Consider the following 20,557-nt stretch of genomic DNA (forward strand, 5'->3'; position numbering starts at 1 on the left):
TGGATGAAATTTTCAGGAAATGTTGATACTGGCACAAGGAACAAATGATTAGATTTTGGTGGTGATCAGGGGTGGGGGTGGGGGTGGGGGGGCCACTGATCGGCCTTGGCAGAGGTCTGCACTCTACGAGTGCTTTTCTAGAAAAGGCAGCGCAGACCTCCGCCAAGGTAGATCAGTGCCCCCCCCCACCCCCACCCCGATCACCACCAAAATCTAATCATTTGTTCCTTATACCAGTATCAACATTTCCTGAAATTTTCATCCAAATCCGTCCATAACTTTTTGAGTTATCTTGCACACAAACAGACAAACCAATGCAGACAAAAACATAACCTCCTTGGCGGAGGTAATGAGTTTTGCCAAGCAGTGAAGTTGCAGTTCGATGCCCACTCCCCATCCTCACCTACAGTGAGTACAGTGTACAGTCTGAGTGTCTTAAGTTAAGGGGATGTTAACACTAGTCTGTATTCTAACACAGTATGTGATGGTAATACACCTTAAACTTGCAACCTATAGTAAAAAGGGAGAAACATGACTGTCAAACATGGTGACCTGCTCCCTCTGAGATATAAAAACACAAATTCCTCATTTTTAATCACACTAATGAAATTATATTTATAATATTATACTTAATGTCTCCAATTAGGCCCTCCTAAATTTAATTCACTAAACCTTTAATGCCTCCATCACACCATCTTTGAATGACAACACAAGACCATTGACCACTGCCAGGGATTAAATGTCATCTTAAGCCTTAAGCACACAGGACTAGTATCACCTGTGGACTGCTGCAAATTTGCAATGATTCTGTCATGCAAATCTGTCATGTAAAGTAAGACATTCCCCTGCAAATGACCTACCCTCATTCAGAAAAAGCAAATGTCCAATGATAATATGAATCTTGTGCATCTATGTGATTTGGTGTGATTTGTGACAGTTTTATATACACCACATATTTATTTATCCTCTTTCCTGGATGGAGTCTATGAAGAATGGTAAAATGAAGAGCTTTAAAAGCCATTTTGGTGCAAACTCAGTAAGCACATGTCCCAATATAACATAGATATTCACTGAAAGACCAAAGTTAAAAATTTCAGAGAAGCAACATCAAAAAGATCAGATGGATGGCATGAACGATAACCACAGCAACGAACATTTTACTGTCTTTCAGCAGTTATTATCAGTGAGTGGTGAGTATGCACTTTACATCAGAACTGGAAAATAATGCAACAGACTTAGGAGTTGGGGGTTAATTTCCAAATGACAGAGGTTATAGGTTACAGTAGTCCTGTGCAAATAGTTCTTTATCTATCAACAATCAGAATCAGTCACCAAAATGGTATGTATCCCTATGAAAATCCTTTTTCCCCCCTGTTATCTGTCAGATTTACACAAACCCCACTGAACCTTTTATGAAACTTGGTTTAAGGGTAGGGCAAGGGCCAAGAATGAGCAGATCTTTAAAAAAGGGGGCAGTCTGGGTTTTCCCCCCACTTTTTTTCCAACACTATATATACTACAAACAAAAAGTTAAGGATATTTTTAATTTTGGAGATATTTTTTTCAGTTGGGATTGTGTGAATTGAATTGAAACACATTTTTTTTAATGACAAGACATAGTTTTATTTACAAATGGCAAAAATGACAAAAAAAAAAAACAGATATATCCTTAACTTTTTGTTTGTAGTGTATCTGTTAGCAGTCAGTAAAACCAAACAGATTAATGTAAAATGAGGGAATACATGCCATAATAAGTAAGTAAGTTTATAGAGCACAGGTGTCAAACATGCGGCCAGGGGGCCAAATCCGGCCTGCCAAAGGGTCCAATCTGGCCCCTGGAATGAATTTGTGAAATGCAAAACGTACACTGAAGATATCAACAATCAATAGTGTTAAAATCATTTTAGGTCAATTCAATTTAAAATGGGTCAGACCGGTAAAATACTGTCATAATAATCTATAAATAAAGAAAACCACAAATTTCTCTCTTTGTTTTAGTGTAAAAAAAGGTAAAATTACACAAAAATGTTTACATTTACAGACTAGCCTTTTACAAAAAATTTCAATAACCTGAAATATCTTAATAGAAGTATGTGGAATTTTACCAGTATTCTGCCTGTTACTACACGTTTTGTGTATTTGTAGATCCACTGTGATCTGTAAATTATGATTCACATGTATAAATGATAAATTAATGTCTAATATTGCTAAAATTGCACTTATTTTTCTTAAGAATTTTCAGGTTGTTCATATTTGTTCATGTTATGTTCCAGTATAGTTTGTAGATGTAAACATTTTCATTATGGAATTTGACTTTTCACTCAGAAACATAGAGAAAACGTTGGTGTTGACATTATGTATCAGTTCTTATCCTATTATTTCTATTATTTTACTGGTCAAGGCCCACTTTATAACATATTAGTCTGTATGTGGCACCTGAACTAAAACGACATTGACACCCCTGTTACAGATCCTAAACACAACATTGGTTTATTCTGCATAAAACCTCAATACTTTCTAAATAACAGTTTATTACATAATTTTCTCGGGGATCACAGATTTAACACCTCTAATCTGAGTGGGTCACGTGATGTGTTCAAGTTGCGCATCACACCCACGGCCCCTACATTTCTATCAACTTCTACACCTCGTGGTTTTATCATCGAAGGCGGATGAACAATATTTATCACATCTACAGACACATGACAAAGACACACGGTGCAATAAACAAGACAATGTCACTGGGTCCGGTTAGACAAATAATAAATAATTCAAAAAAACACCATTAGAATGACAGTAAATGCAACACAAGATCCGCGTAAAGTCACCACGCAGCCGCACAGACCCCACTAATTATTTCTAAGTAAGTGTAATCCCGTGTCAGCTCTGGCTGGGGTGGTTTCAACCTGACTCTGACCGCTTTACTTACATTATCGAACAGTGAGCCCACATTTGCGGTGACCAGCAGTACATCAGTGTATGTTTCCATGTTTACACTAGATCCACCTTCACGAACAGTCTGAGGAAACTCCGTGGCGTCGCCAAATGACGCGCGTAAAGGCCTACCGTGCGCACTCCGGCGGCTTATACAGGCTTTACCAGTGGGAGTCCGAGTGGCGTCTCAAAACTACCCTAAACGCATCAGCATTGCAGAGATGTCTGCGTTTCTTCAGGTGCGACTTGTTTGCTGATCTCGTTTGTTCAAGTCGTCCTCAAACGCCTCAGAGACGTTCACATCCATCGCCGAGCAGAGCGGCAGTAAGTTAGTCTAACACTCGAGCACACGCGTGGATTTCCGCCTCCTCTCGGATAATTGGACTAGTAGAGTCTTAGTGGACTTAGACAGGCTGCACGGTGCATCTGCTGCTCACGAACAAACCAACAACCGGGTCGAGTTGTTCTAGTCAGTGCTTTTCTTCTGTGGACTCCGGTGCTCCGCCTACTTGCTTTGAACAGTCAATTACAGTCTTCCTGATGTCAAATCTAACAGCCAATCATTGCACTAAATTTGTACACCAGTGTCTTAACATTATTGTTTTAAAAAGCACTTTTTTTTTTCCAATTATTTATGTAATTTGAAGAACATTATAAATTCTAAAGCGAGTAAACAAGGAGACTATGTCAAGTATATAATCTTATTTAATTTATATCATTTCTATTTTTTATACCTCTTTTATAGCTCTTTTGATTTTTATTTATTTTTTTTTTTTTTACCAACATTTGTATCTATATATTAGAAATGTAAAATATTTTGTGAAGTGTGACTATTTTTTATCCTACTTATGTGTAATATTATGTGTATATGTTGTTCAAATGTTCATTTTTCAATTAAATAAATAAATAAATAAATAAATAAATCTAACACCCAATATTATTTGGAAAATTTCCCATACACCAAAGCAAACATGTCAAAACACGACCAAATTTAAAGTTTTTATGACTGAATTTGAAAAATATATTAAATCGCTGGAATTTATCTTCAGCAAGAAAAGCCCAAATACTCTGACACTTTAGAAAGAATTCTTTAAAATGGACTGAATTTACTCTCTGCTGTATTTTTTTTTCCTTAGATCTTTATATTTTAAGTTATTATTATTATTATTATTATTATTATTATTATTATTTGTCTTTTCTTCCTTGTGTCTGTAAGCCTTTGCATTATGTTAATTTATTTGTTTGGACGAGTTTTCCTTTTGACATCTTGATGTTTGTCCAAAATTTCTCATACTTTTGTTTACATATATATTTTCAATAAAGTTAGAAAAAAAATAGTAATCTAACACCCAGTACTGTAGTTTATAACCTCATGTTCTGTGCTTTCTTATGAAAAGTCATCTCCAATTTCAAGAAGTGATAAGAATAGAGTCTCGTTTAATAATTAATGGAATTGACATTTTGGATTCTAAATGCAAGAATAAACAGATAAGAAACATAATCTATGAAAGGCGGAAAATAACTCCATGAGGGAAAGCTTTTTGGGACAACTTCTTTTCATATATTGATTAGCGAAGAGCATGGCTGTTACCACACAAATACTGCATCAACAATAAGATAAGAGAGATCCATGTCAAGATTTTACACAGTATATATATATACCACTAGATCTAGAAAATAAATGTAACTTCTGTGATAATGAGCCTGAAACTTTAATACACTCTATTACCCTCTGGACTAAACTGGAAAGATATATACTGTATAAAGTCAGACGCCCCATTGTAATTGATTGTAAGTCTGTTATTACATGTTTTATTCACCAAGAGAGCAGCACTGAGTATATTATTAACATATTATTATTGTTTGGTAAATTCCATATCCATAAATGTAAAGTGTTGAAAATGACCCCCAGTTTCCACAGACTCCTGGCTGAATATGAACAGTACATAAGCAGTATTAAGGTTATAGACTCCCCCAAATGTGATAAAACTGTCGAACTATACGAAGAACTTTTCAAAGAAAACTAATGTTTAAGAATCCCTTTGTATGTAGCCTATGCATTTGTTTGTATGTTAAGATCATTGTAAGTTCTTGTGTCCATGTCGATTGTATGTTTGATCTTTGTTAACAGTAATCTTTGAAATATAGGTTTAAAAAAACCAAACAAAACTGTAGTCTATAACCTCCTCATCACATAATCCCATCATATTTAATATCAACTCAACCCTGAATGTATGCATGATAGCACTACTTTAAATAGAAACCAATAAATAAAATAAATATACTGTTCACATCACATATTTACTAATGTTGCAGAAATTATTCATTTAGAACCAGCTATAATCTTCTTAGAATACTTGACAGGGCCCTTAACTCCCCATTCAGCGTACCATGTACACATTCTCTGTTCAGTCTCAACAGGAAGTAAGTCATTTTCGAGAGCTTTTGTATCAAACCGAGTTAAGTTTTGATTTGCCACAATTCTCATGTCTTCTCAACAAGTTTAGAAGGATTATTTGTGACTTTATCCTCAGAGTGCTCCTCTTGAATCACTCATCTGCTTTATTGCAACAGCTGTAAAGTTAATTTTCTGAGCTTATTTGTAATCCTGCTCCACTGCAGGCAAAAATTTCAGAGACCATTTGTGGTTTTTATGTGCATAACCTGTGGTTTAGTCATTTTCCTCTGAACACTACGCCTCCTACAACTTCCAGTAATCACACAAGAGTAGCATGGCTTAGTATTTTGTAACACATCTACAGTAGCATTCTGTGTATTCAGTGTTCTCTCTAGAGTTGTGTAACGGCTTTTTTTGAGTGTTGGGACTAGATGGATGTGTGCCATGGAGCAGTCTGCCGTCCAGGCTGGTTCAAGACATCAGGGGACCGAACTGTGGCTCTCACCATAGTGCTGTTACTGAGCTGTTCAACCATGGCATGGTTTACACAACCACTCTTTTGAGCTCCTTCTCCTCTGCTTCCTCTTACTCCCTCTAGCACTGTGTGTCTTATTCACCCACATCAACAGATCTATTTGAGGCTATTGCAACAGGGATACAAAAGAATGCCACAACGTCCATCACTGCTTTGGCAACAAAGACAGTTCATGGGGAAACCTCCCTGAAAGGCAACTGGGGTTGTCTACTGTAGCCAGGAGGCCTTGGTTTAAACAAGAGAATCAGAAACATACTCCTTTAGTGGAGAAACGGTTTAGTAGTAACGGATCGATCTATAGGGAGTCTGGGAATGCATACAAAACCTGTTGTTACAATATTCAACAATGTCAGAGGGAAAGAAAGTGTGTTGTGTCGATGCCCATTTGATGGCAAATAACACAGGATGGACCATTTTATTTACAATAAGTAGTTAAATGTACTGATTTATTTAACAGGAGTCATGTCAGTGCTCTTATAGATTAATGAACTTGGAACAAACAACCCCCCCACCCCACCCCCCCAAAAAAAGAGAAAAACACTAGCCACATTTGTGAACATTTATTTTGATGAACAAACTTGACAGTTTGACCTAAATGACCGTCCCTGATACAGTAAATTATAGAGATGACAGTGTCTGTAGAGAAACGAGGCATTGTGTTTGTCACCTCGGGGCTAATGGAGTGTCCATGCTACAGCTGCACACTCTCTCCTCAGCCAAGTAGGAGAAAGATCACTGGCAAGGGAGGAAATAAAGACAATAGACTTTAAAAGGTCACCTACAGGACCCCTTTCCCTTAAAAATTAGATTAGTTTTGCATTTTTGAGTTTGATACTAGAAGCTCATTTCACATTCATTTGTTAAGAGGGGTAAAGTTTTCTGAGCTCAAAGTTCAAGTTTTGTGGTTTTTTTTTTTTAAATGAATGATTTGTAACATGACCATCTCTGAGCCATTACTACACTTTTCTTACAAATGGAAAACGAAAGTTTTGTGCACAAGGATTGAAAATGGACTTTTCTATGAAGTACAAGACATTTTATGTCCAATAGTTCCACTTCTGAATCCAACGTTTGCATATTCAGATATTCTGCATTTTCTAGTGAAGGGTAATCCAGAAGTGTAATTTTAAGTATTTTTGTGAAGAAAAGAGAAAATGATACTAAACGTCTACATCTTAAAACATGTTTGAAACAGACCTTTGAAATAAATTAAGCATGATGGTCACTGCAGCTAGCAGGAAGCCAGCGAAATGATGAGTCTGTTTGTCCGTGTGTCTGAATATGCATGAGCTCATTTTAATTGAATTGTTTTAGTTAAGAGACTGGTTGTGCTGAAAGCATCCACAGTAAATTCCTAAAGGAAACCCTAACAGCCCCATTATTCCAGTTATTATTAGCAGGGACATATTTAGCATCAACCCATCACCTCTCAGAGTAACAGTGGGTGCACATTTCCACTTCATAATGTGAGCATTTACACATTCAGCAGAAAAAACCCATAAACATGTCAAGAACATTTGTGTGATGTTAATCCCTATAACACGCCAATACAAATCTTCATGTAAAACAAAACTTATAATAAACGTTTCTCTCCTTTGGAAAAAGACCATAAAAATATCCGAAATGTAACAAAATCTGGCCTTTGCCCTTTGTCAAAATGGGCATGAGCCAGTCATGCAAAACCTCAAGTTGGTCACAGGTTTTACCTTTGAACAGGCTAGTTTTTATCTACATTAAGTCTCTTGACCCCCCCGGTCTAATTAGGTAACTGTAACTTAAACACATTGATACAAAATGACGGTAAAATCTAAATTAAAATCAAAACTATCAAACAAAAAGGGAACTCAATGATAGATGATAATACAAGTTTTCCCTCTACTGACTGCCACCAAGGAAGACTACATTTCATTTCTGAGCGCACAATGTTTTCACTCTAATGCAAGCGAGGCTTCTGTCAAGCTATTCCAACGAAGGGCAGCAGACTCAGAATGACCCGTAACAGTGATGCGAACCGAACATGCCAGGCTGACGCAGTGACCGAGGAAGCCAAATGGAGTACTGTTGACATCAGAGAGGGAATTTTCCAGTCCAGGAGCTCCGACACAGAGGGAGCGCTGCTGACGTTCCCATTTAGTCAGTGGTGCCCAAGTGGGTCTGAAACAGTCCACGTCCACTCAGGTCCTTCAGGAGCGACTGCGGTCCTCTTGGGTCCCCACCAGCATTTTACTGTACAACTTCTGCTGCTCTTCTTTGAAGGTATCCTTTACTTTTGCTCGTTTCAGTCCTCCATCCCTTCAAGACAGTTTGATATTGGTGGTTAAGTTTACAATTATACACACATCTGCATTGTCATAGGCAGGTACTAACACAGCAGTGAAACGAAAACCCAATTTACTGTTTCACAGTCTTAATCCTGAAGTCTAAACTGATGTGCAATGAGAAAAAGAGCATGGATCAATGTCATGTTAATGATAGTGCTGATGTAGGTGCATGCATACATCTGTAACAAGCAGAACCGAAAAGAATCATGTCACTAGTTGCTTTTCCATTGGACATATTCGTAAAACTTTACCGATATTTACTAAATGTGGAAAATACAGAAGTGTGTAATGTCAGGATTTCCATTAAATCACAAATGCAATGATTTGTTTATTTATTATTGCGAGATGACATGAGAAGTCATTCCATAAACCTGACAACAAACGTAAATATAGTGTTGATTTACAGATATATTCATTATTACTATATATCACCCCTCTATCTTGTTCTAAATTCTAAAATGATTCGGTTTCCTGGTTTGTCCACACATACCGCTCCATGTTTCTTTTAAAACTCCTCTTCTTTGCTTGCTGTAATGTCCATCAACATCCGTTTTTTCTTTTATTCATGTGACTCTAGTTGCGGAAGAAGGTCTTTCCATTGCAGTTTTGCATGATATACCCTTTGCGCTACGCCCGAAAAAAACACCTCTTGCCAGCATAAAAACGTTTAATCAAAAAACAAGAGTTTGGGCGAAACTGCCGCTTTTCCATTAAAGGCGCGGGAGACTTTCCCTATCCCTTACCCGGGGAAACAAATGTTGTTAACAATAGGTGACTCCTATTAATTTCCATAATAAATTCCTTGGCAGTCATGTGGCTGTAGTGTAATCTTACCAGAGGAGGTCGACCAGTCCACCTTGCCTGGCAATGGCTGCTTTTACACGATTGGCAAATTGTACAGCATCCTCTCCTTCCTGTTGAACAAGAATTATAACAACATTATTATTATAATTATAGCAAGATATTGTAACTAATCAGCTCTTTAGGTATTGATTTATGACACCTTGTTCAAGTAATATTTGCACTTTAGCAAATAATTGATTTTCATCAACATTGTGAATATGTAACTATGCATACACTGCAAAAGGCGACCAGGAAAACAACAAATTAAAATAAAGCATTTTACATATCCACCATGCACATGAGTGACTATTTGAGCTTTCAGCTGAACCACTGGAAACATGAGGCAAGTACAAATATGGTTTACAGAGTCAGACGAAACCCCAGATATTTCACAGCAGACATATTTTGACTTGTTAAGGCACATAACACTGCGTAAACAAAGGGGGTAATTGGTATGATCACAAAAGGTTGCGTCTATTTATGTCTCAGTTTTAGGCCTGAAAATTGTGCATGGTGATTCACTGGAATGGCCTCTGCAAGAAACTAAAAGGAACAGAGCTACACAAACTAGTGTCAATAAAATTTTGCCTGCTGTACAAGTCTGTTGAAAAAAAAAAGGTTATTCAAATCAGTTTGATGATGTTTGGAGTATAAGTTGGTTGTGAAAGCCTTAAAAAAGAGGCTATGTTGTAAAAAAAAAAAAAAAAAAAAAACAAGCAAGTTTTTTAAAATAGGTTTAGATGCTGTCAAATATGACATGCTTAAAGTAAAATCAAGTGTCACCATGTTCATTTGGGTGAATGCATCCATTTGCTATCGTAGTATCTAACTGTAAACCCAGAAATGCACTTCATTTTGCAGCTGAATGCATCTTAATCTAAAGGTAATAGGGTAAGCTCATGGTGCAAATATATTAACATCTTTTTGTCTTTTTCAAAATCCATGTATTACCAATATATTGTTACATTGGAGCTCTGCACTAGTTAATAATTTGTCTGATGTGGAAGAAAACAAAACAGCTGAACTACTCCTTGGAGTCTGACCTCTCTGGACATGGGAGGAAGGTACCACACACTGCAGACGATGGCCCAGCTGCTCATCATACGCAACAAGTAGTTGACCATTCCAAACTTGCTGCTATTCCAGAAGGCATCTCCAAATCGGGGATCATACTGTGAGGACAAATTTCACAACGATAATTAAGAAACCTGTGAATTATCTTTTAGTAGCAGGTAAAAAAAAAAAAAAAAAAGAAAAGAAAAACTTGTGTCATGTGACATTCTCACCTTAATAGCCACAGGGTAGACTGTGGCACCAATCTCAAAACTGCCCTTCTTAAACATCATGACTGATGTGTTGTTAATGCAGGTACCTGGGGATTTCAACACTTATTAAAATTTCACACATATTAGGCTTTCTACAGTGTAATTAGAGGTCTTATTAAATAAACAAACCTTCTGGGAAAATGAGGATGGGCAGTTTAGATTTGTCTTCTACATGATCACTCAATCTGCAAAACGACAGAAGGAAAGCCGTGTGTAACATGTTCACTTTGATATTACAGTGATAGAAACTATCGAGTATTTACACTGAGCATTAAAGTGGGTTGAAAGCCGAGATGAAGAGAGCTGGTAATGTTACCTTTTGGCCACTAGATGTCTGTCTTTGACCTCTGAGCGTTCGAACCAAATGTGTGGGCAGGCCTTTACCATGGATTTCTGAATGACCCCCATCAGGCCACCGTGAATCTGTCCAACCTGATACACACAAAAGCAGCACATGCAAATAGCAACACATCTATTTCCAGGAGAAATGGCCTTTCAACAAACAAGCAGCTGCTGTGGAACAAATGACAAATGTTGATGTGTTTGTATTTTCTTGCTAGGCAGGTGTATACTTACCATAGCATAGCAGCCATCGCTGGCCAGGATGATGACATCGATGGGAGAAGTGTGGTTGGCAACACATAGTCCACCATTCTTAGGTTTATTCTCACTGTGGAAAAAGGTATATAGCCAATTTCGTTAAAGGGAATATTCGTACTAGATGGAGTATAAAGGACTGAAACACTGCTGATTGCAACAGCGTAAGTGGTTACCAACACCTACCTTCTTTTTATTACACAGTGTTAGAATTAAACATTAAGGGAAAACACTGGATAGCCAATAAAAACCATTCATCTATGAAGAAAGCTGGGTAAAATCCGATTCATTGTGTCTCTTTGGAGAAACACATAAATCATGGGGTCTGTAGTAATGGCCTGTACCCCAAGCATACATTCCAAAGATAGGGTTACAATCTCAGATGGAGGAAGACAGCAACACTTCCTGTGTCACTTCTGTATTTTTAGCCACAGACTAGAGAGGAATACGTGTTACAGGAGGCTTGTCCTTGATAGCAGACAGCCTGATATATGTTTTATCACTGTGCATGTGCAATGTATTTAGAGTTTTTCCTTTTTACAATTAATCCGACAGAAAGAGACCTCAGTAACAACTCGTAATTCACCAATTTCATTCTAAAGTGAAATTAAAGTTCTAGATGATAGAAGAAGCATCATTCAAATACGTTTGCAGCTCCTCATTCTCTGTTCAGCAGCAGTTATTTGCATTTTGACTGATACAAGATGAGGAAAAATACATAGACAAATACGTGTCCAAACTTTCAGAGTCAAATGACGATCTTTATGTCAACCTGAGGGTTCTTCAACAATATCATTTCAGATGCAGTCACACGAACAATAAACTAAAACAACATGCCAGCTGTTAACCACTACAGTTTATGCACAACGCACAGTGCACCAACTTCCTCTTACATGTGTTATCTTCTGCTGTATATTTGTTTCACACACCATCTCTGCCTTGTTCAAATTAAATGCACTTTTCTAGAGAAAGAATCACTACCATTATCCTTTTTGGATCAGTAAATGAAACATTGCACTGATTCTGTTTGCTTGACCTAGGCTATTAATGCCTGTGTAGTGAATATGAATGTACCTATTCAGAGGTTTGCCTCAGGCTCCCTGTGTATGAACTTCTAACGCACCATGGTTTCTGTTCTCTAGAGATAAATCATCTGTCATTATGTAACCGAACAGATTCCATTCCTGTCTCAGCATGAGGTCTGCTGTGGATAACAAATTAGAAAGACTAATAATGACACCTAAAACAAAAATAATTTGTTTCTGGCTGTAACACAAGTTCCTTTTCATTAAATAAACTGGACAAACCTTGTATTTTACTAAGTTGGCTGCTACAGCATTAAAAAGTGCTGTCAGACTTGTAGCTATATTTGTGTAGTTTACAACTTCAAACTCATTGACCTTAGAGAGCTGGGAAAAGAAACTATATATAACAGTTACCAAAACCAGGTGAGGTGCTGTAAAACTAATAGATTACATGATTAAGGCCATAAACAATTTATCTCAAAAAACTTAAATTTACTTGTACCCGTTACCTCTGCAAGGTTAGAAAACATTGTATACTTATAAATTAGTAAATGAAAAGAACTTCATGAATAACTGTGACCTCAACATGTTTTTTCATTGTTTCCTGTTTTTTTTTTCCAAGCTGCAACAACAGTTTATGATTAGAAATAACAGAGCACGAGTCCAAAGCTCTGCTTAAATAACAAGGATTTTTTCAAATATTGTCAATGACATTTGTATCACATGTTTAAATGTACTTTCCCCATAGATGTTGTCAGAGGACATCAGTTATAACATAACATTTAAAAAATAGAAAGTATAAGCACACCGATACCACACCATGAATTTAAGAATCTGTATTAAAAAATCTAGGATTTAGACTGAGATCTAAACCAGAAGAAGCTACTGTTATGCAAGCTTTATGTTTAGTGTTGACCAAGCAAGGGTGTAACATGCAAAAAGTGACTCAATTTCCTTACAAGAAAACACAAATATGTGCTCAACATTACCTGTCATGGTAGGTTATGATGGCAGTCAAAGCTCTGACACATATTCTGTAGCACATCAAATGAACTTTCTCACTCAGGAAATTTTTCATCCTGCAAATAAGTGGAAACAACCACAGTATTTAGTGTGTCATGATATTAGTGACATAATTGCTTCCACGGGACTGAGCTGGTATTTTTGATCAGGTGAATCCGTTTTACCTTCCATTTGGCAGCAACCCAATGACTGAGGTGAGGAACACGAGGAGGCCTACACCCGTGAAGGCAAGAGTTACCCTGATAGACAGATAGACACATTACACACAATCCTACAGCAGCAAGGAAATAAAACCACAACAATTCCATTTTATTCACTCCAAACACCCAACATAACTTTTATAAACTCATGTTTAACTTGAACACACTCAACCTTTCTTTATTAAACTTTCCATGTAAAAAGTTGTAATGTTATCTATAGGACTGGGTTCCGGTTAGCAATTAAAAGTGACACGCTTGGCTGTACTTTCCACAGTCACTGATAATAGAATTTAGAACCTGCAGGATGGCATATTAGGCCATGCTTAAGCTGGCCAAAAGGTCGACCTAATCTGGATCAACCAATCATCCAGGGTTGGAGAAGGTGCTGATTAAATTGGGTGAGGATTAGACAAACAGAGGTGACAGCTTCACACAAGGAGTACGGCCGATATTCAACTGGACAAACACTGAACAAGGGGATCTATTAACTGGACTGAGACTAGAATGATGTCCGTCTCTACAGCAGTGGCCTGATTCATCTCCCCACTGGCAACTGGACCTAAGCCAGCCTGGCACAGTCCTGAGTCACTGTCCCTGTGCTTTTGTAAACTAACTTTCATCTCCAATTGTGGATCTTACTCTGTTTTACTCACTGGATGTAAAGAGGACCACATCAGGCTAATGTGTTAAAAACACAGGGTTTCATCACATGGTTCATTATGTGCTTTGTAAACACCCTATAAATGTCCACTCCAACTGAAAATAAGGCCAAGTTCCCCACTGAAAATATTTCCTATATAGTGTGTAAAAAGATAATTTAGATTTTCATCTGTTCTAGAAACATCTATTATGTCAAAGCTTCATGCTCTCACACTGGTAGAATGGAGACAACTAGGGTTAGAAATAACAATAATCCTCTTTGTTGATTAACCCATTGATTTTATCCTTGATTAATCTACAAAAACCCAAAGATGGTCAGTTCATAGAGGAAAGGAAATAGAAAAGATTCACATTCAAGAAGGTGGAAGAAAGTTATTTTGACTTTTTAGCTTGTAAAAAATGACAAAACAATGATCTAACTTAAGAATCAACAACTTATCAAAAAAATGTTGCCGCTCTAGTAATTATATCCATCATCAATCAGTTAAGTCATATGTCTGGTAAAACTAGCAAAAACAAACTACAGGTCAAGGCTGCATGATATTGGAAAAAAATGACATTGCGATTTTTTTTCACTCTGCGATATATATATATATTGTGATATGAAAAAACACTCAGGAGGATATAATAGCTGTGTGCTGCCGACATAAATGGTCAGACAAATTAGTTGTGTTTCCTCTCATTGTGACAACAGGTGCAAGGCACTATTGACACAGAACACGTGTTTCAATATCATCCTTCTTGTAGCCAAAATAATTTTACATAACGTTGCTTTTCTTTTTGGCACCAAGTCTTTGTTTTCTGTGATTTTCTCTTGTTTGCTGCTCATTTTTCAATGTTGTTCAACGATTGTGATTGGTGGATCAGTGTGTGCAGTGTGTATCAGGTACCTAGGATGAAATTAGATGAGAACACGTTGAATTCATTTGCCTCCTACACTGCAGAATCTGCGATGTGACTATTGTGCACATCTACATTGCGATGACGATGCTAAATCGATATATTATGTAGCTCTACTACAAGTTACCCAAAGCAATGTCCAGTCCAGGAAGATATTTCAATTACAATGTGTGCTAGATGTGTGCTCCCACACAGGGATGCTGGAGTAACTGGGGCCATGTACAAAACAGGCAGGTGCTTCTCAGTGGTTGCTGGCTTGTTGTTTACAGTGATCATGTCCCACAGCAGACCTCTTTAACTCCCCACCACACACAGCTACAACATTTTTCATCTTGATCAAAGCCACATACATGCAGCTTTGGTGCTTATATGAGCAACAGAAAGTAAATTTTCATTTTCAGTCATGCCTACAACCTTTTCTAACCTATCATATCTGACTGTTAATGTTAAATAACCATCAGCCAATACCTGAGAGGCAGCAGGAAGCCATAGCGGATCAGCAGGCCCAGCCCCCATAGGACCGTTAACCTCAGACTGATGTAGTGAAAGTTGTAGTTGCTGCGGGTCAGCAGATTCCAGGACTCCAACTCCTCTGCGGAGAACCGCTTGGTGACCTCATCGTCCATAATGCTCTCCACTCCTCGCCGTGCAAAATAGAAGATATCAGACATCTCAAACTCAGGAGCTGAGTCCAGGTCTTTGTTGCTACCGCTGCGTCGGATCTCCTTAATCTCCTCCTCCAACGAGGTGGGCTCCTTGGCAATGATGGCTGGAGCAATTAGGAGGAGACAGGACATAAACAAACAAATACAGCTGCTAAACATGCATACATGCAACAAAACATGCAAATAGCACACCTTACCATTTGAGTAGGGTTTGTACAAGTGGTGATTCTTTTCTTTTGCTCCTCTCTCTATCCTTAATGTCGCCCACTGGAAAAAAAAAGAAAATTGGGAACGGAACAGTTCATCAGTGACTCAAGACACACAGAATTCAGATTTTTTTGCTCCTTTTACACCAAATTATTCAGTGACATAGTTGTATACACAACTAGGATTCATAAACACACTATCATGAAAACCTAGAAAAAGGGACACAGTACAACATACACGTTTCTGCATACCCATACTGAACTAAGTCAATCAACACGGCAAATAATTTAGCGTAATCGATGCTAAATGCATTTATTCATATGGTAATCCATCTATTTCTCCATGGTTATCATACAGTGCATTAATTCAAGCAAACCATTAACCAAGTTCACAAAACAAGACCAAATTCAAAGAACTTCACCTCATCCCGAACTGTGAACACATGTGGCTAAACTTTGATGACAAACTTGTTCTGCAAAACTAACATTATAATGCCCACTTGTGCATGACTCTAAAACAACAAAAACACATCCTGTTGCCAATGGTAGCCATGGAAAATCCTAGCCTTTTGTGGACGCTGTGCACATGTACAGAGATGAAAAGAAACAGGTAACATCTACTGACAGACAAGTAAAAGGACACAGTGTTCCCTCAGATGTAATGCAAGCAAAACAGATCAGGAAATGATGGACTGGGAGGTGCTGGATCCGTTTCACACTGTAACAGTCTCCAACTACACCTCATACCACAACACGTGAAAACTCCAGAAACTGTCTGCATACCCCAATTTATGCAAGGTATGCATGAATGTACACTCAAACCAAAGGAATTAGCCACAGGGGACTGGCGAAAAAGGAATTCCAAAAATTTTTGGGGGCAGCCCATAGGCCATCCTTCTTCATATAGTTGCAAAGAACATGTTATGTGTAAATCACACCATTTTCATACCATTTTACTTTACATGAACTAAGAGTTTATATACTAAGAGTTTTGGCAAAAAGAAAATACTGTCTGACAATATATCAATGATGCATGGCCACTAACCTGAAACAAAAGCATTATTCACCCTATTTTGAGAAGTAGCCCACAGGAGAGATGCCTGACTGAATCTAACATTTACACAGTTGACCTTATACAACAGGCACACACACTACTCCAGCAGCTATTTCATCGTCTCATACAGATACTGTTAAATCATGTCATGACAAGTCATAATATGCTCATCATGTTGAAATGCAGCTACAGTTAAGAGTGGTGTGACTTTAAAAGAGCTGGAGGAACACACAAAGAACTACCATAACAAAGTACAAACAGCATCAACTTAATTCCTATGCTTGCACAAGGCTGCACAGCTGCAAAGAAAAGAGGATGTTTTCTTTATGTTTCATGCTTTGTTAATTTTACTAAAGGTGTTGCATCACAGTGTATCTAACGAAGCGGCCAGGAAGTAATTTTTTATTATGTTTTAAGTGACTCAGCACAAAGATTTCATGTGCTCTCTGTGTTCATTATTCACATATTTAAGAAAAGAAGAGTTAATTTAACCATTGATGGCAGGAACCCCCAAAACACTGACTTTACTTCATGCCGCCTGCACTGTAACTGCCCTTTGACCTTTTCTGCACAGCTCATAGTTGTTACTGGACTCATGAGATGAGAACATCTAGCATATCTCCCACTGCTCCATTTATTTTTGGCGCAGGACACTCAGAGGTATGTTACATGCAGGATAATGATGGCAGTTTTCATGAAGATACACCAGAGACGGAGTACAAGAGAAACTAGATTACAGAGTCTAGAGTCATGTTACTACAGTTTTGGCAACAAAAATTAGATGGAAAATGTGTTATTTTTTACAAGATATTTTGTCAGTTGAACTCCACATAATTCAACAAATGACTGTTAGCGACAGGGCAGTTTCTTAGTCCACAAATGGACAGCAATCCAATAACTTTCTTAAACAGTTGCACAAGTTAAATATTGTGGTCCCTCCCTATCTTTATTAGGACAACAAGTGTCTTGTGTTGACCAAAGGGTGGAATATGAAACAGAGTAGGTGCATGCAGGACAAAGCACCATAACAATGCCAACAGGTTTGTTAAAATGTGGTTTGCTTGATGTTTGGCGCAACAGGAGACAGGGTTATTTAGCAAGAGAAGCAACACAACTTTAGACATGCCAATGCAGTGTTTCTTTTTTTCAGTTTCTGTCAAAATGTAATAGTAAAATTATATTTATATCAATAATCAACTATTGTTATCCTACCCTCTTTAAATAAAGAGAAAGTGATTGTCTTAATATCTAATATGCTCTTACCTCAAAGACCTTCAACAAGGTTTTCATGTAGAGCCGTCGGATGCCAAAGGACACCCCAAAGATGGCAGGCACAATAATGAAGACCAGCAGTAGAGTAAACCAAACGGTGAAGGAGATACCCAGGAGGATGCACAACAAGTTGTCAAAGGGGTTGAAAAAAAGCTCCATCTTGCTACAAGGAGGGCGATGAAATCTATTCAACAGTAGAAGTCACAGGCCAGAGCAGATAGCAGAGGAACAGCCTTCACCTCCTGGCCCTAACTGGCCCTTATCTCTGTCAGAAAAAGGTCTTCATGAAGACGACTTGGGGATGGAGCTCCGTTTAACACTGAACAAAAAGTAAACACTTACGCAAGTGAACATTTTGATGTTGTTGCCCTGTTGGGCAATTTCAGCCAATCTCATTATTTTCTCTGTGCCTCAGTTTCAGTTTCCCCAGATGAATTTACATCGCAGGAAGGGGGAAAGTTAGGCCTTTAGAGCAGCTGCTGTGAAATAATAGTCCTGGCAGCAGATGTCCTTTGCTATTTGAGCAAAGCCTCCAACTGGTGAAAGATGTAAACAATGAAACAAAAACAACTGGTCACAGCAGGTGGTTCTGTTGTCTGGTGAAGATCAGGGCTCTGTTTCTCGGTCTCACACAGGCCTGCAAAGATACACAAACAAACAGCTTCATGTCATAATATGTCCTTTTTGTCCTAAGTACCAATCGTGTAACTTAATAACGCATGGGAGATAAAGGTGTCGTCGATATGCGGTGTGCAAATCTGACACCAGCGTTAGCTTCGCGCTATTTCACACTTTTGTTGAACATAAGTATGTTTAGGCAGTGGTTAGGGGTAATGTTTCAGATAAGTTAAAACGCCATCGTTACATTGCGTGCAGAGATAACATCCGAGGCCCTCGTCAGCCCCCTGATGATGCAGCAGGACGGCTAACCAACCCTCTACCTCATCCCGACACTAACCACACTGGGCTAGCATGGCTTTGTGTTACCATCATCAGCTATCACACAGCTAATGCTCTCTAATAAAACACAGCGGTTTGGAAGAACACACAAACAATTCATTGCCAGCAGGACCGAGTTCCTGAAAGAGGACTCCCGTCACCACATTTCACGTCAGTGCTAAACTTAGGTTGTGGCCTCCACGCTATCGGTAGGCTAAATATTGTCTGTTGGCAGCTCCTCTCCGCTGTTAGCTAACTCCTAAGCCCTCGGCAGTCCCGTCCGGGTGAGCACGAACTGCTGAGCCAACCGTTCTGTAATAATCCAGGGTTTCACGCGTGGACTTATCTCACACATTTATCATCTAACCGGCAGCTAGCAGACCTATAGTTTAGTGTGCGGGAATGCTAACCTTCAGTGTATGGTGGACCACGCCGGTTCCGTTCGCTTTCGCCGGTCCATCACTCGTCTTTGTCTTGCGGGCTGTTGCCAAACTCCACCCGGTGGAGACAACATGAGCAGATAACGGGCAGCTACGAGTTTTAACGAAGAACCCCGAACTAGCAACCGAACACCCATAGCTCTGCACTGACACCTGGTGGTGAAGAGACAGTACTGCAAAATAGATAGATAGATAGATAGATAGATAGATAGATAGATAGATAGATAGATAGATAGATAGATAGATAGATAGATAGATAGATAGATAGATAGATAGATAGATAGATAGATAGATAGATAGATAGATAGATAGATATTACTGGACCTAAATGAGGGTCACTAAATATGACCTGATTTTTTTTTTTTTTATTTACCAAAAACTGTGCACAAGTTCAGGGGTGAGCGTGCCTTTGCTGCAGCAGCTCCTAAACTATGGAACGATCTGCCTCTCCATATCAGACAGGCCACCTCTCTGTTTTTAAAACCCTTCTTAAAACCAATTTTTTCTCCTTGGTTTTTTGAAACCATGTGAGATGTTTGAAGGTATTATCTTTATTCTAAATTTTTTTTTATTTGGTAGTGGTTAGTTGTTCTTATTTATCTATTCTATTTATTTGTTTATTTTATTTATATTGTTGTTTCTAATTTTATGGCTTTTAATCTATTCTGGTATTTTACTATTTTTATTTGGGTGCTATTTATTCTTCTGTATAGCACTTTTTTTGTTTTTGTACAGTTTCTATGTCTTTAAATCTATTCTGTATTTTATACTTCTATTTTGGTTTTAATTTTTCTTTTGTACAGCACTTTGGTCCACGGCAGTTGTTTTAAAGTGCTTTACAAATAAAGTTGGATTGGATTTAGTGTGTGTTTCAGTACTGTGCACATATATCCTGCCTATTTCTTGTTAGAAATAGACACATGCTCATTACAACCCACCAAAAACAACAAAGCTAAAGACTGCATAAGACTTTTGTATGGTACTATAGTGTACACTGAAAGAAGATGATCAAAAACAGCTCACATTTGCAATACTTTCAGTCATTCTAGCTTTATTTCTACCTTATAACCCTTTTTTCACTTTACCTACTGCTATGCATCTCTGTACTTAAACATAGAATTTTTCATTGATTTCCTGTTCAGTGAAAACTAAGAATCTCCAAATGCATTGATCCCAAATATCTATAATAAACTGAAGGAGTGAATGAGATTTTCTCCCAC

The 20,557-nt window shown here is 38.0% G+C and overlaps 2 protein-coding genes across 3 annotated transcripts in view; both read right to left on the reverse strand.

Annotated features, from left to right (window-relative positions):
* The window catches only part of inpp5l (inositol polyphosphate-5-phosphatase L), a 28,667-nt gene extending 25,260 nt beyond the window's left edge, over positions 1 to 3,407 (reverse strand). For both annotated transcript variants that reach the window (XM_030143104.1, XM_030143103.1), the window contains exon 1: positions 2,930 to 3,407. In XM_030143104.1, the coding sequence (XP_029998964.1) occupies positions 2,930 to 2,989 (60 nt within the window). In that variant the 5' untranslated portion in view covers positions 2,990 to 3,407. The remainder of the gene's footprint in view (positions 1 to 2,929) is intronic.
* Positions 3,408 to 6,412: 3,005 nt separating this feature from the next.
* gpat4 (glycerol-3-phosphate acyltransferase 4) lies at positions 6,413 to 19,442 on the reverse strand. The gene is made up of 13 exons (XM_030142935.1): positions 19,308 to 19,442; positions 17,950 to 18,595; positions 15,624 to 15,693; positions 15,230 to 15,530; positions 13,166 to 13,240; positions 12,968 to 13,057; positions 10,933 to 11,026; positions 10,673 to 10,788; positions 10,486 to 10,541; positions 10,318 to 10,403; positions 10,075 to 10,203; positions 9,023 to 9,102; positions 6,413 to 8,159 (listed from the first exon to the last, which is right to left on the reverse strand). The coding sequence occupies exons 2-13, from the start codon at positions 18,115 to 18,117 to the stop codon at positions 8,051 to 8,053; spliced, it is 1,374 nt and encodes a 457-aa protein (XP_029998795.1). The 5' UTR covers positions 18,118 to 18,595; positions 19,308 to 19,442; the 3' UTR covers positions 6,413 to 8,050.
* Between the last annotated feature and the right edge of the window lie 1,115 nt (positions 19,443 to 20,557).

The sequence above is a fragment of the Sphaeramia orbicularis genome, chromosome 9 (genome assembly GCF_902148855.1).
Source record: "Sphaeramia orbicularis chromosome 9, fSphaOr1.1, whole genome shotgun sequence".
Classification (NCBI taxonomy): Eukaryota; Metazoa; Chordata; class Actinopteri; order Kurtiformes; family Apogonidae; genus Sphaeramia; species Sphaeramia orbicularis.

Bases quoted from the DNA above. Each gene is read 5' to 3' on its own strand.
- gpat4 (XM_030142935.1), bottom strand. From the start codon at position 18,117: ATGGAGCTTTTTTTCAACCCCTTTGACAACTTGTTGTGCATCCTCCTG. The intron at 11,027-12,967 runs GTAATGTTGAGC...CTTTTTCCACAG, and splicing joins ATCATAACCTACCATGACAG to TGAGAATAAACCTAAGAATG. The intron at 8,160-9,022 runs GTAAGATTACAC...ACTGTCTTGAAG, and splicing joins GGACTGGTCGACCTCCTCTG to GGATGGAGGACTGAAACGAG.